The following is a 14028-nucleotide window of genomic DNA, read 5'->3' as shown; positions in this document are numbered from 1 at the left end:
AATATACCATTAATTTTTATGCCGAAAAATTGGCGCCAACTCACAACGGTATACGTGTATTTAAATATGGGGATTTTAGAAAAGGGTAAGTTATCTAAATTATTAATTCATTATCTTGTATTATTTAATATGATCTCTTTTGTTATATTTGTATATTACACAATGGCATGTCATATATTAAAATGAACACAAATCGAAACAAACACAACTAAACTACTAAGTACTATTTAAAGTTGTTCCTAATTTCAATCACAGCTTAAATGTGATACATTTTATCCAAGCATAACGTTATGACCTGCATGTAACGATCCCAAAGACATCGAGTCTCCTGGTCTCTGCAAAAAATATCATATGGTTCATTAAGAACAACAAACTCTCTTGATAAGATCCCACCTAGATATCTCCAGGTCCAAGACGCTTTGCGTTATGGAAGCAAGAAACTTATTCACTTGCTCGCGATTCCAGCCATTCTGCCGCCAAGGATCAATCAGTTTCTCACAGAGATCGACGAACAGATCGCGAAGCTCCCGATTCCGGTGCAAATTGCAGGCAATTGTGATCAAAGCTCGCCAGTAGGATCTACAAAAAAAAAGCATTCATTATCAAATGTTGAGATTCTTGGAGAAAGGTATTTACTTACCTAAAATTGCCATCTAGTTCGTGAAAGGCGCGCTCTAGAAGAACGGGTTTGAGGCGCATGCAGACAAGGCTATATAAAAATAGTATTTGTTTAAGATTTTTTTGACAGTATTAATCTTTCTTACTGTTTAATTTCCTTTTCCTTGTCTAGTAAACAACGCAATTCCCGCAAATCCAGCAGGAACTCTTTATCCATTTCGGTGTCATAGTATTCCGGTCCAGTGTGCTGCAATCAATCAGTTAGTTTCGCAAGGAATTTAGTGAATTAAGTCGTGCCTGGTAAGTGTAGGTCCAGTAGATCATTATGGCATGGGAGCAGGTCAACAAATCGCTGAAACTGAGGTATTGCAGCTTCTTTTTTGTGGTTTCAAAACGTAGGCAGGCCAGAAAAACAATGCAGGCGTACTTTCTACAACATTTAAATGGTTAATTATGTGGGTGATGAAACAAATGTATGATTTATACTTGGCAAGATCGGTGGATATGAAGAAATGCTGCTTTATATTGTTGGTCAGCGTGCCGGGCATCTCCTCCACGGACTTGAATATGCGCTTTACGTTGTCAAACTGTCGCCTGATAAGGAATATTAAATATAGCAGACCTTCCATATATATAATGCCCAATTTACCCACCGAACCGATTTCAGCTTGACGCACGTCTTTTCGGCCACCTCGTCCAGATCCTTGCGGTAGCGGGATGTCAGCTTCTTTCCGAGTATTTCGCGGGCCACCACATCATCGATAGAGTAATACTTCTCGGTGATTAGGTCACGCATATGTGGCTCCAGCTGGAAGCAGGATTGTTCCATCAGCTTTGTGGGTGCATTCAGATAGAGCTCAATCAGGGAATAGGTGCGGTAGTGGTCCAGGACATCGGATGCAATCAGGTCGCTGGGTGCCCCCATTGAGTGGCCGAAGCCCTTCTGTTTCAGATAGGACACGGCCTCGCTGGCTGAAAAGGCAAATCGTAGGAGTCACTTTGAGGGCAATCAGGTGGCGATCTCGAGCAGTTGACATACAGGAGAATCCTTCGATCCATAGCTGATAGATTTCGGGATCCACTAGGGTGTAGTTACTGATAAAGACATCCACATCGGCCTGAAAAGATTGCGTTTTTATCAAAAGCTGTTCAGCACCATATCGTTACCAGTTTTTACCATCTTATTTTTTAGTAAGACCGTTTACTGTTTACTTCTCCAATAAAGTATCGATGCTAGAGATGAGTCATCGGCATATAACAATTCGTTTTTAAATTTTAATTAACTAATAAAAATTATCAAAAAATAAAATACCAAAATATTTTAAAAAGATGTTGTGTAAAGAAAGAAAATTCACCAAAAAATATTAATAGTTAATATTGTAAATGGAATGATCTCGCTTATTTCAGATTTATTTTGAAAAAGTAACTTGAGGCTAAGTCAAACCGTAAAAAAGAATCCATCTTCAGTTCTTAATTTAAAAAAAAAATATCAAAATTAAAACCCATTGAATTATCAGTTAAACTTTCGAATTACGAAATCCAGAGGTGGGACAAAGCCAGCCAGCACGAAGTGCGCCTATCGATAGGCGCCGATAGCAGGCGATAGTGCAACGCGCATGACAACTCTAGTTATCATGAGGAAGAAGAGGAGGATATCAACTTTTGGAGACGAATTTTAGTAAAGTTTAGGCTTAAAAAATGTAATTTGCAATGAACCAAGAGCTGTAAATAGGGCAATGCAACGAGTTCGCGACCAACGCGCAATTCGCATGTGAGTGGTGAGCGCGGGAAAAAACGCGCATCGCGGGCGGCAGCAGCAGCAGTAGCAGCAGCAACAACAACACAACAGACCGACCCGTCCGTCGTCAGACGTCGAATAAGATATATCGTATCCAATTGCAAGTTGCAATTCGATGAACAATTCAAGCGCATTAACATTGGCCCGAAGAATAAGTGAAAGTGAACTGGGATTGGCATAACAATAATATGGAACAGGTCGACTCCTCCACTGAGCTGCACCTGAACAGGAAAGATCTGGCCGCGCTGGCCGATGATGTTGTGAAAGAAGAGGTGATATTAGAAAGCCCGGGCCATCACCATCATCATCATCACCATCAGGTAGGGTAAACCAAATGGAAATGAGCAACAAACGAGGCGCCTTTTCCATTTCCCGTGTTTGGCTCTTGGCTTTGGCGGGGTGGTTTTGGTTCCAGACCGTGTGTGGTTCAGGTTCTACATCTGAATCTGAATCCGAAATAGAATCTGGCTCGAAAACCGCTCCGCTTCGCTCTGCGCAGTTGTGGAAAGTGGGTGGTGGGTGGTTGGGCGGTTGGGTGGCCTGGGGGTGGCGCAACTTGCGCCCTACGAACGCTCCATGCGACCCACTGGGCCACACAGTCACCCCCCTCTCGTCCCGCCGCCCCCCACAACCACCTCCACCCACCGCATTTGTGGCGCACAAATGTTGTGTATACCGATTTTCATTTTTCCCATGCTGTGTTGTTTACTTACATTCGAATTTTCTTCCTCGATTCCTGTGCAAATCGCAACGAAATAAATCGCAAACGTTACCAATTGGCCGCTGGACATTCACCCACATACATGTGACGAACGTGGTAATATGTGCGCTATGGTAATGCAGTTGGACACCAAGGTTCGCATGGTCACATCCTCCTCCAACGACAACAGCGGCAGCGGCGGCGCCAGTGGCGGTACGAGCGGAACGGGCGGAGGCGGTGTGGTTTCGGTGCCCGTATCCCTGCCCATCGGATCGATGATAACCGGCACCACCTTCAATGTGATCACGCCCGACCAGCTGCCCCACTTCAAGCCGATGCTGTGCGTCGACAACAATGGCTACCTGTCCGGCGGCACGGTCAGCATGGGCAACGACCTCAAGACGATCGTCATCCAGCAGCAGCAGACGCAACCCGGCGGGGGCGGCGGTGGTGGCGCCAATAGTGCGGGCACCAATACGACCGCCACCAATACGATTGGACTGAACCACGATGGCTCCGGGAGCAATAATAGCCACGACAGCCTGGCCACCTTGGAGCACGCCACCGGCGGAGCAAGCGGCGTTGGTGGCGGCGGCGGTGGCGGTGGAACGGGTGGTGGCTCCTCGAGCTGGTCGGAAAACCCGTCCACCCAGCACATGGAGGTCTTCCAGATCCGCTGCAAAACCACCTGCGCCGAACTGTACCGCAGCAAACTGGGCTCCGGCGGCCGTGGACGCTGCGTGAAGTACAAGGATAAGTGGCACACGCCCAGTGAATTCGAGCACGTGTGCGGCCGGGGCTCCAGTAAGGATTGGAAGCGCTCCATCAAGTATGGCGGCAAGTCGCTGCAGTCGCTCATCGACGAAGGTACGCTCACGCCGCACGCGACCAACTGCAGCTGCACGGTCTGCTGTGACGACGAAGCAGGTGAGTCAGGTGAGATGAACAACAATTACTACATACTGCGGCATGGCGGACCGGGTTCTGGTCACCTGGATCTGGTCATCCGCTCCGCCATGCCATCACAAGTACAGGAGACTCGGGCAAAACCGGAGAGCTTGTGACAAGGATTTGATTAATGTACCAATTAATGTACCCCACTGACTTATTGTGGGATAAGGGTTCACTAATGAATTACCCTGTCTTTTAAGGACAATTTTTAGTGTTGGAAATATAGGTTTTGACATTAGATAACATTTAATGAATAACACATAAGTTATTGCCCAATAAAAACCATCTGAGGAACTCGATATGAAAAGTAAAAAGTACTTTTACATTTGGTATTAATTTCCTTTTAAATACCAAACCTTTCAAAATTCAAATCTAAATCGATTAAGAAGAAATAAAGTAAACTAGAATTTTTATTCAGATGTCAGCTTTTTTTTTATATTCTCGTCAGTTAATTAAAAACAATTCAACACTGATTGCTCTTGATGACATGTAATAATGTTACTTACAAATCAATTTTAACAGGCCCTTTACATCACATGTCATTTTGACTTATTCGTAATAGCTCATTATTTGGTTTCAATTAGTTTGAATCAATTTAAGGCATCCATTATCAAACTTTTTGCGAAGTAAACTTCATTTAACACTAGTAAGAAAATCCAATTGTCCTTTTGAATGAAAATTTCGTCAGTACTCTATGCTTTCTCCAGTTTTGCCGAGTTCAATGTACACTTCTTGGCCAATAACAACATTTGTTTAACCCCCTTACACGGTCATCTTGTTTAGCTTCCGGCCCTGTCCGTCTCTTCACGCCCTACAAGCGGCGGAAGCGGAATCAAACTGATCTCGACATGGATTCTGGACCTAAGCGCAAGCGAAATGCCCATCACAGTAACAACAACAACAATAATACCAATAACAACAACACGAGCGGGAGCGGAGCCAACAATTGTGTGGATGTGACGGCCGCCGCTGTGGCTGCAGCAACAGCCAGCGTGGTGGATGAGAACAACATGTTCCTGGCGGAGGAGAACATCACGTCCAAGGACGAGCCGTGGGCAGCACTTAACGACAGCCTGGACACCTCCACCGAGCTGGTCGACCAGTCACAGATGGGCAACACCTACGAACGGGAAACGTTTGTGGTGAACATCAACGATGGATCCTCCATCGCCGTCCTGGACACCAGTCAATCGATGAAGAACATCGAACACGTCTACTGCACCATGGTCAAGGCGACCAATGACTTCAAGCGCCTGCTTAACGACATGAAGCAATCTTACGAGCGCCGTCTCGAGGTTCTGCAGAAAGAGCGCGATGCTGCGGTCAGTGCGATGCGAGTTCAGGTGCATGCGGACATCGATGACCCGAATATATCAGGCTCTCTGCACGGCAACGAGATCATTTCGGCCAAGAAGGTACCACAAAAACCATTTAGATTAAGAAAAAGTATAAGTATAGGCGTCTAAAAAATTGGTTTCAACCTAACACTTAACGCAAGTTAGTGTGTGGTATTAAAAGGTCTTAAAAAACTTGTTTCTTTAACAAAGATGATTTTATTCTACTTGAATTTTGAATTTTTTTTTCATCTAAATCCTATTTAAACTAGGCTCTCATAAGAGAATTTATATTTATAAGAGATCCTTTATTATAAGTCCTTGTTGATGGAATTCCAAACTCGAATGAATCTTATATTTTCGCTAAGTTTCTAAAGATATTTAATTACCAGCTCACTAATTTATATTCTTTCAATATATTCATTTCAAATAGTGCGCCAACTGCAACCGCGAAGCATTGGCCGAGTGCTCACTGTGCCGGAAGACGCCATACTGTTCTGAGTTCTGCCAGCGGAAGGATTGGAATGCTCACCAGGTGGAGTGCACAAGGAGTCCACAAACGACAACGCAACAGGTCATGCTGTTGATCGACGATCAGTCCTAAGCAACGTAACGAATTGTACATACAAATTTTACTACTAATTAATACGATTATAGGAAGTTCCCCCTGAAGTCCATACTGAACGGACTTCCACTCCAATCCCAATCCCAGTCCCACTCCCCTGAATCCCCGTCCCCATTAGCAAGCCTGCATCCTCTTAGACTTATGTCCTACATTAATGTAATTCTTAACGTACATATAACTATATAAATATATATACATTTTACTATTGAACGTAGGGCAAGCCAGCAAAAAAAAACAAAAACAAGCGAAACGAAAATAAAATTAATTAAAAAAAGAGAAAAATGTAGCAAGCGAAAATCAAAGCAAGTGCAAAGGCGTAGAGAATTAATTAAGCTACGATTTGAAAGTAAAGAAAACTAAACCGATTACTTGTAATTCAATTTAAATTAAATTAAATTAATAATAGTTGCAAAGCGCATAGCATAACTAACAAGAGACCCCAAACATCCAGTCACAGTCACCCAGCTCCCTGCACCCCATAAAAAAACACACAATTGCCCACAGTGAAAAAAAACAACTAGAGGAAACCTAAGCGAAGATAAAAAATTCTGAAATTACCATACATATTCGTCTATGTATACACTTTTCATTAGACTCTAAGCGCATAGTTAAACTTTTAACATTTTACCATTATAATTTTATGGATACTACTGCCCGTTACAAGCATCCAATAAAGATTTCAAACAAGCAAAAACATCCACAGTACGAAGTAAACGCAATCCGAATTCCAATTACATATATGCCCGCACAGTAATCGAACCGAAATGTAAACATATAGCTGAAAATCGAAAACCGAAAATCAACAATTTTACAGTTTGTTAGCTGTGTGTAAATGTGTCTCGTAGGGTTTTCCCCCTTCTCCCGTTTGTAAAGTTTTCGCCTACGCCCCCCAGCTGATGTAACAATTCTTATAGTCTGTAGTCTCCATATGCTAATACATTTATATATGTAGTATATATATATATAATAATATCTTTAAACAACTAGCTATATATTCCGATTCACGCACACACCCGTCACGTACACAGAGAGAAACCACAGCCGAAACACACACACAAGACACACACGCGACATTTCCCAGATGCAAAGCAATTTACTTTCGATTTTCAGGCTCCCGCCTGGGCAAACCAATTTGAAATCTTTATTTTCATGTCTGTAATGGTTTCGGATGTTGCATTCAATTAAAACCAAACAACGCTGTTCAGATACACTGCAAAAATAACCAGAACAACAACCACATACACGGCAAACACAACACAAATCAAAATCGAGCGCAAGTGCAGATAGAGAGATAGCGAGAGAAGTGCAGATGAAAAGATCAACAAAAATATATACATACATTTAAATGTACAAAGCCTACCTTTTTGTCGTGTTACTTTCTGGTTTCCTCAGGCCTGCTTAGTTATTCATTCATTTTGGGCGCCAATTTCGACACTACAATTTAGGCCAAAGATCCTAGGGTTTACCATATGGATACAAACAACTTTTGGGTAAAATTGACCAATATAACAGTCCCAACCCATCGAATCTTTAATTTGACCAACGAAATAGACACAACTTACAATTTTATGGTAGCTTTACTGTTAAATAGTAACCAAGTCAACTGTTTACAGTTACGTAACTATCCGTATTGGTCAAAAAATCCAGATATTAGATATCCTAAATCCCGGGCTAGAAATTTTGTTGAAATTTGATAGCAAGTGGTTTTTGCTTGATCTTTGGGAATTAAGGGTGAAATATTTCAAGTGGTGATTATGGAATTTCTGCGGTAGGACCATTTTTTAAACTTTAATGTGGATCCTAATGACTAGGACCTTGGGGAATGGGGATAGGCCCGCTGTAAGTACTAAGTTCATGTTTTACCATGTTCGAAATAAAACGAACCACTGTACTCGTTTGTAATTGTTAGTTATTATGCACATGTTTCATTTATTATTGCATTTCATGTTGCTGTGTAGCATTATTATCGAATTATCAGTATGCTTACTATTATTGTATTCAATTACCAAAAATAATTTCTTAAAACTTGTTTATTCGTTTAATTTATTTATAGGTATATTATCAATTATTTTAAGTTTGCATTCTGCAACTGCTCGGGGTAGAGTGTTTGCTATGTAATTAAATTTATACTTGCCAGCGGTAACTCGGTAACTTGTTCAATAATTCACTTTTTGCTCAAACTACAATTACGTGGAACTTAAAACTCCAGCGGGAAGAGCTACAGTAGAATGGTTTTTTTTAAATATATATTCGTATCCGTGGGAGTGGGTGGGGTGTGGGTTATGTGTACATAGAACGAAACCGATATTTAAACATACTGTTGTTTATTTTGCTGTCTAGATTCGCGTTTGTTGCTGTTGGCATTAGTAACTAATTTGTGTGATAGATTTTCGATCCGTTTTTGAAATTGCGTTTTGTGTGGTTTTAGGTTTTACTATGTATTAAGACTTTGTTTCATAATAAATCGATACAAAACATATACGTATAATTAACGTGCCTAAAATTTATAACATTTCTCAATTGGCTAAATAATAAATTTATGGGTATTTTGCTGCTGCCCAATGAAGTAAACAATATATATATATATAAAGAATTGCGAAATGGGTCCTTAATGGGGTTCTGGTTTACAAACACAACGTTTAAACGGTTAAGATAGGGACTGAACAAAGCCAATGGAAGGACATGGGGGAGATTAGTATAGCGTTTAACCTAACCCGAGGCGCGGGTGACGCTTTAAGCAAAACTTTTTTACATACAATACATCGTTTGTTCGCGTTATCATATTCTTCTTTTTGTTTGGAATCACAAATGTTAGCTAGTATTTAAATACACATGTAGGTAAGACATTCAAAAAGGAAAATTGGGGTTTTCGTTTAGCGTGGAGTATGCTCTTGGTGGTGATGGTGTTAGAGAGACGACGGCTGTGGTGGTGATAAAATGGGTGGCAAAGTGCGGCAACCTTCAAGCTGCTTCTGCTCCTGCTCCGGATCTGGCTATGATTCCTGCTCCAAATCCTTTTCGGAATTCACTCCAAATTTCGCACCTCGAATCGCTTGTACGTGTAGTTGATAAAGACCCAGTCCTTGGCAATCTCACCGCCCTGCGGTATGGGTGCCGATGCTGCAATAGGAAATCATAAAATATCTGTCTTGCTGCTCTGAAAGTAGAATGCTTACGTATCTCCAGCGACACATCGGGAAACTCGTCGAAATTGGACGTATCGTCGATTGAGCGCACCTCAACGGGTATGGCCGCGGGACGTTCTCGTATGTGCTCCCAATCCACACCCCGGAAGAACGGCACTGACTTCAGATCCTCGAGACCGCGCTGGGAACCCAGCCGGCGATCGGCCTCGCAACAAAAGTTGATGATCGTCTCCTTGGCCTCCTCCGAGATGGGAATCTCCGGGGGAAATATCAGCGTCTCTCGCCAGTTCATCACCTTGCGATAGGTGTCCTGGGGATTGTCCGAGCAGAACGGAGGATAGCCCATCAGCATTTCGTACATGATGACGCCCAGGGACCACCAGTCGCAGGCGGGTCCGTAGCCAGTCTGCAGGAATACTTCGGGTGCAATATAGTCCGGCGTTCCCACCGTGCTGTAGGCGAGGGCGCGTCGGTTTCTCTTCCACGACTCGGCCCGTCGCTTCGAGTCCATGGGACTGCGTGATAGAGCAAGCCAATTAGTATTCCCAAGTTGATAATACCATTAATTCTTACCTGGCACAAGTGCCAATGAAATCGGATGGTTTCGCCTGCGACAAATCCCGATAAAAGTCTGTTCGATGCGACTTCTTCAAGCCAGTGCAAAGTCCGAAGTCAGAGAGCTAAATAATATTGGCATTGACTTTTAGTACTCATATCCAAGTTGTCTGAACTCCAGCTTACCTTGAGATGCCCTCGCGCATCCAGCAGCAAGTTATCGGGCTTGATGTCCCTGTGTATGAAACCGAGTTTGTGAATTGAGTCGATCGCCAATGCCGTCTCACTGATATAGAACTGTGTGCCTTCCTCGGATAGCGTGTCCTTCTTCATCAAAAGCGTCATCATATCACCACCAGGCAAGAACTCCATTATCAAATATAAATTGACTTGATCCTATGAAGTTTAAAAGTTGGTTAATCAGGAAATCATTTTGAGCATTGTAAAATCCGTTTCTAATGAAATTCTCACTAGGGGAGCCAAAAATATTGTCTTTATACCACATACTTAGTAGCTTAGCATTTAAAATATGGATATATATCTCATATTTTAAATTCTTAAAAATCCTGATTAGACCGATTTATTAACTACTTTAACTGCCATAGTTGGGAACCCACAAAATAAAGTTTTAAATAAGCAATACATTAAATAAAATGAATTTATACTTTATATTGCTAATAAAACTGTTCGACTTATACAACTTTTGAGAGAAAAAAGTTCGACTTATTGAGGTTCAACTGTAAGACATGAACAAGGAAATCCCATTAAAAAGATATTGACAAGACAGATATATGTAAGAACGACTTCCTATGCTTCTGACTAAGACAACTTTTTACGGACGCGGAGAGCTATCTTATTGATGACTTATTTGCCTTTTGGATTACCCTTTGCAATGGGACGCTTAGAACAGCGTATACTTATGTGTGTTGCATGTAAGCTGAACAGAGTTTCTCATAACCTATGCATACTGTAATCCTAATGGGTCCTTACTTCCACTTGAGATTTATGTTATCTAACCACCTAATGTGTGAGCATAAGCATTCACTTTAGGCAGGTACGCCTGTAGCAAGAACTTTCACCGAGAAGAAGTGGAGGAAAGAGAACTACGAAAAACAACAACAAAGGCGGAGAGAGAGAGCGAGAGAAAGAGAGACGTGACCATATGATTGGCAAGGCGCTTTTGGCACTTGCACTTGTATTGGTTTATTGATTTTTTGTCCGTGTTTTAACACAATTCTTTTGTTATGCGCGCTGTCCGCCCCCTTTTCGACCGCCCACCCGCTATGGCCATTGTTGTTGTTGCAGCTGACGTTCGTCACTCACCTGGAAACTGTAGTACATCTTGACCACCCACTGGTGATCGGCCTCGACGAGGACATCCCGCTCGGCGCGCACATGGGCCACCTGCTCCTTCTCGAGCATGTCTGCCTTGCGCAGCACCTTCATGGCGTACACATGTCCCGTGTCCTTTTTCTGGACCAGACGCACCTCACCGAAGGCGCCGCGACCTATGACTTTCAGCGCCTCAAAATCCTCGACGCCCAGGCGCAATCGCTTCAGCCGGAGATACTCCGTCTCCTTCTGGGCATGCTGCAGCCGCTTCTCCTGGCGCTGCGCCTCCGACAGGCTCTCGTCCTTCAGCTGCGCCTCCAGCTTCGCCAGGCGCTGCTTTCGCTCGCCATACTGCGTCACCAGGTTGCTGTAGTAGTTTTCCAACGTCACCTTGGCCTTGGTGGCCTTGTCCAGTGTGTGGTCGCTGAATCTGATCGAGGCACCGTCCGCGTCCTGCGTTCTGCTGCTCATCATCTAAGCTGGGGTTCTCTGTCCTGGTCGCCTCGGTTGCGTGTGTGTGGGTGTTTTGTGTGCCCCCTGACCGATGTACTGCTGTGTCGGTGCCCGCGGTGTGTGTGCGTGTGTGTGGTGAGGAGTTATGCACTTGCCAAAGCACACACACTGCCTTTTTTCGCCCGTTGCTTGCCTTTTTCCTCGGTAATTTGTTGAAATTCCTCCCTCTGCTGCTTCTTCTTCGAGTGCCATTCGCATTGTGCACCCCCAACAAAGCAAAGTAGGCTGCGCTTCACGGGGGCCAATCGATAGGTAATCGATAGCTTAGAACTTCGGTGCTTTTGAGCAGACAGCTTTTTTCCCGTCAATTCTTAGTTTTCTTTTTGTGTAACAGAGAATCCGTTTTTTAAGTTAAATTGATAAAAGCGAAGAATGCAGTTTGCTTACACTGACATTTTTAAACTAAACCAAATTATAAATTAAAAACACAGCTCAATCTTTAATTACCAAAAAACAATTTATTAAGCTTGCAGCTTTTCCCGCCAACAATTTATTTTTTCGCCAAAAGCTGACAGCACTGTCAGCCACCCAATTAGTAAATAAATAGAACTAATCTAACCGACTTGGTGGTGATTTATCCATGTTGGGCGTTAATCAATCGACTGCCTTTTTTAATCTGGTCACTCGGTGACTGTGACAGTTCCGGACAATGACCAAAGTCAGCTAATAATGGCGCGAATTACCAGTATCCTGGATTTGGACCCCAGTTCTATATTGTATATTCTAAAGCTTTTGAGCTTAGAGGACCAGTTGCACCTGGCGAGGTGCTGTCGATTCTTCAGGGACGCCTTTCTCCACCTGCACCGCCACCATTTCCAGGAAGTCGTCGACAAGGACACGAACCTAAGGACTCTGGAGGATTGGCACACTTTTCTGTGGCTGTGCGGCGGTCGCATCCGTACCCTGGAATCCCACTTCGACGATGACCATCCACTGCAGCTGCTCCCGCTGATCAGCAGGCACTGCTACCGACTGGAGGGGATCTCCATATACAATGCAACTGTGGCCCGAGCGCAGCCGTATCTGCTGAGGATGAGTTCCCTCAGGAAAGTGCACGTTCGCAACTACAAGAGCACCAGCAAGGACCTAATCAGGGCCATAAGGATACACCTGCCGCGCGTAACCAGCCTTAGCCTGGAAAGCTTCGATCGCAGGGAGTGTAAGGATAACTATTTCTGTAGAGAGTCTCATTTAATCCCGATTTTCCCCCTTGACAGTACAAGAAGTGCGGCACTTTAGCGAGATGGTGGATCTGGGCTTGTACGACGAGGTCACCGCCTCGGAATTCGCCACCATTGTGAAACCCATGAGGGAGCTGCGTTGCCTCCAGATGCGCAATGCCAAGCGCTCTCTGATCACAAGCAATCTCAGGATGCTGGCCACCAACTGCCGCCAGCTGGAAAAGCTGACGTTCAACGACTGCGAAGCTGATCTGTTGGTCCTGCCGCAGTTTGCGAACCTAAAGTACCTGCAAATATACTGCCCGGAGGACCTAAAGACGCGCCTCTTCAAGGCACTGGCAAAGAGCCAGTGCTCCATGCAGCTGGAGTATCTCATCCTGCATCGCAAGCGTTGGATTGACGAGAAGCAGGCGCAGTACATCAGTGCTTTGAAGGAGCTCCGATGGCTAGTCTGCAAGCCTCGAGACGATCTCTGCGTTCGCCACTTGTCGGAGTTGAGACAATTGGAGTGCCTTTCAGTGCAGTCTGCTCGCGAAATCGGAGAAACGCAACTTTCCTTGCTGGTGGCCAACAACGAGCGGCTGCGGTATCTAAACATCTGCTATTGCCTTGGCATCACAGACGCCTTTGTTCTGGGCACTCTGGGAAGTCTGTCCAGCCGAGCGGTTCAGCAACCTCTGGAGCTTTTTGCAGCGGCCACTGACATCAGGCATGACATCATGGAGCGAGTGAGTAATCCTGTAGTAAGTCCTTTATTTTATGTGACATTTCATGCCTCCCTTTTCAGCTGCCTCACGACTTTCCCCTAAAAATGCTCTGCCTGAACTTTGAATGCAGCGATGGAATGACCAGTGGCAATCACTTTTATGCCGACGAGCCGGAATTCGATCGCCAAGCTGTTTGAGGCCTTGTTCGTTTCACAACGAATGTTTCTTTAAACATTACCAAAAATCCAAACTAAATTAATACAACTTTATATACAGCTTTATTCGTGATCGTATCACTTTGAGTGATATTCTTTTGTTATTGCACAACAATGTATTCAACTTTTTCACTATATAATTAAAATGTATTTTATCCTGATGAAAATAAGTTTATTTATGCATGGGGAAAAGGTTGATCAGAACAATCTCGTGATTTAAGTTTAAACTTCGATTGAGGCGACCACCTCGATCGCGGGCTGTTATCGAACCATCGATGACTCATCGCGTTTCGCTTTTTTTTTCGTTCCATCACTAATATTTATGTTGTTTGAAAAAAAATTGAATTGAAAAG

General features: G+C 43.7%; 4 protein-coding genes across 6 annotated transcripts; 2 read left to right on the top strand and 2 right to left on the bottom strand.

Moving 5' to 3' along the window:
• Nucleotides 1–123: 123 nt before the first annotated feature.
• On the bottom strand, nt 124–3222 carry LOC119553330 (acidic fibroblast growth factor intracellular-binding protein). 2 transcript variants are annotated; one of them, XM_037863661.1, is made up of 9 exons: nt 3130–3222; nt 1658–1736; nt 1272–1590; nt 1105–1212; nt 916–1048; nt 765–865; nt 641–709; nt 394–579; nt 124–335 (listed from the first exon to the last, which is right to left on the bottom strand). In XM_037863661.1, the coding sequence occupies exons 1-9, from the start codon at nt 3205–3207 to the stop codon at nt 257–259; spliced, it is 1152 nt and encodes a 383-aa protein (XP_037719589.1). In that variant the 5' UTR covers nt 3208–3222; the 3' UTR covers nt 124–256. The 2 variants fall into 2 exon arrangements, with proteins under 2 accessions (XP_037719589.1, XP_037719590.1); XM_037863662.1 differs by lacking the exon at nt 3130–3222 and adding an exon at nt 1796–1831.
• LOC119553325 (deformed epidermal autoregulatory factor 1) lies at nt 2244–7376 on the top strand. Of its 2 annotated transcripts, none has more exons than XM_037863656.1 (4): nt 2244–2736; nt 3260–4043; nt 4851–5482; nt 5835–7376. In XM_037863656.1, exons 1-4 carry the CDS (start codon nt 2605–2607, stop codon nt 6003–6005), a joined length of 1719 nt encoding a protein of 572 aa, XP_037719584.1. In that variant the 5' UTR covers nt 2244–2604; the 3' UTR covers nt 6006–7376. The 2 variants fall into 2 exon arrangements, with proteins under 2 accessions (XP_037719584.1, XP_037719582.1); XM_037863654.1 differs by having other exon boundaries at nt 3260–4052.
• A 665-nt stretch (nt 7377–8041) lies between these two features.
• Nucleotides 8042–11768, bottom strand: LOC119553328 (serine/threonine-protein kinase tricornered). Its single transcript, XM_037863659.1, has 5 exons — nt 11051–11768; nt 9914–10123; nt 9746–9852; nt 9203–9687; nt 8042–9146 (listed from the first exon to the last, which is right to left on the bottom strand). Exons 1-5 carry the CDS (start codon nt 11531–11533, stop codon nt 9052–9054), a joined length of 1380 nt encoding a protein of 459 aa, XP_037719587.1. The 5' UTR covers nt 11534–11768; the 3' UTR covers nt 8042–9051.
• Nucleotides 11769–12099: 331 nt separating this feature from the next.
• On the top strand, nt 12100–13815 carry LOC119555114. Its single transcript, XM_037866338.1, has 3 exons — nt 12100–12731; nt 12790–13481; nt 13541–13815. The coding sequence occupies exons 1-3, from the start codon at nt 12242–12244 to the stop codon at nt 13655–13657; spliced, it is 1299 nt and encodes a 432-aa protein (XP_037722266.1). The 5' UTR covers nt 12100–12241; the 3' UTR covers nt 13658–13815.
• Nucleotides 13816–14028: the final 213 nt, after the last annotated feature.

Source organism: Drosophila subpulchrella, chromosome 3L, assembly GCF_014743375.2.
Source record: "Drosophila subpulchrella strain 33 F10 #4 breed RU33 chromosome 3L, RU_Dsub_v1.1 Primary Assembly, whole genome shotgun sequence".
NCBI lineage: Eukaryota > Metazoa > Arthropoda > Insecta > Diptera > Drosophilidae > Drosophila > Drosophila subpulchrella.
The sequence above is the reverse complement of the archived record's forward strand: the minus strand, read 5'-3'. Positions and strand labels throughout refer to the sequence as shown.

Bases quoted from the DNA above. Each gene is read 5' to 3' on its own strand.
- LOC119553325 (XM_037863654.1), top strand. From the start codon at position 2,605: ATGGAACAGGTCGACTCCTCCACTGAGCTGCACCTGAACAGGAAAGAT. The intron at 2,737-3,259 runs GTAGGGTAAACC...ATGGTAATGCAG, and splicing joins ATCATCATCATCACCATCAG to TTGGACACCAAGGTTCGCAT. The intron at 4,053-4,850 runs GTGAGATGAACA...CATCTTGTTTAG, and splicing joins CGACGAAGCAGGTGAGTCAG to CTTCCGGCCCTGTCCGTCTC.
- LOC119553330 (XM_037863661.1), bottom strand. From the start codon at position 3,207: ATGTCCAGCGGCCAATTGGTAACGTTTGCGATTTATTTCGTTGCGATT. The intron at 866-915 runs GCACGACTTAAT...GATTGATTGCAG, and splicing joins ACTGGACCTACACTTACCAG to CACACTGGACCGGAATACTA. The intron at 336-393 runs GTGGGATCTTAT...TATTTTTTGCAG, and splicing joins TTGGACCTGGAGATATCTAG to AGACCAGGAGACTCGATGTC.
- LOC119553328 (XM_037863659.1), bottom strand. From the start codon at position 11,533: ATGATGAGCAGCAGAACGCAGGACGCGGACGGTGCCTCGATCAGATTC. The intron at 10,124-11,050 runs GTGAGTGACGAA...TAAACTTCATAG, and splicing joins AGATGTACTACAGTTTCCAG to GATCAAGTCAATTTATATTT. The intron at 9,147-9,202 runs GTAAGCATTCTA...TTCCTATTGCAG, and splicing joins CGATGTGTCGCTGGAGATAC to CATCGGCACCCATACCGCAG.
- LOC119555114 (XM_037866338.1), top strand. From the start codon at position 12,242: ATGGCGCGAATTACCAGTATCCTGGATTTGGACCCCAGTTCTATATTG. The intron at 12,732-12,789 runs GTAAGGATAACT...CCCCCTTGACAG, and splicing joins AAGCTTCGATCGCAGGGAGT to TACAAGAAGTGCGGCACTTT. The intron at 13,482-13,540 runs GTGAGTAATCCT...CTCCCTTTTCAG, and splicing joins GGCATGACATCATGGAGCGA to CTGCCTCACGACTTTCCCCT.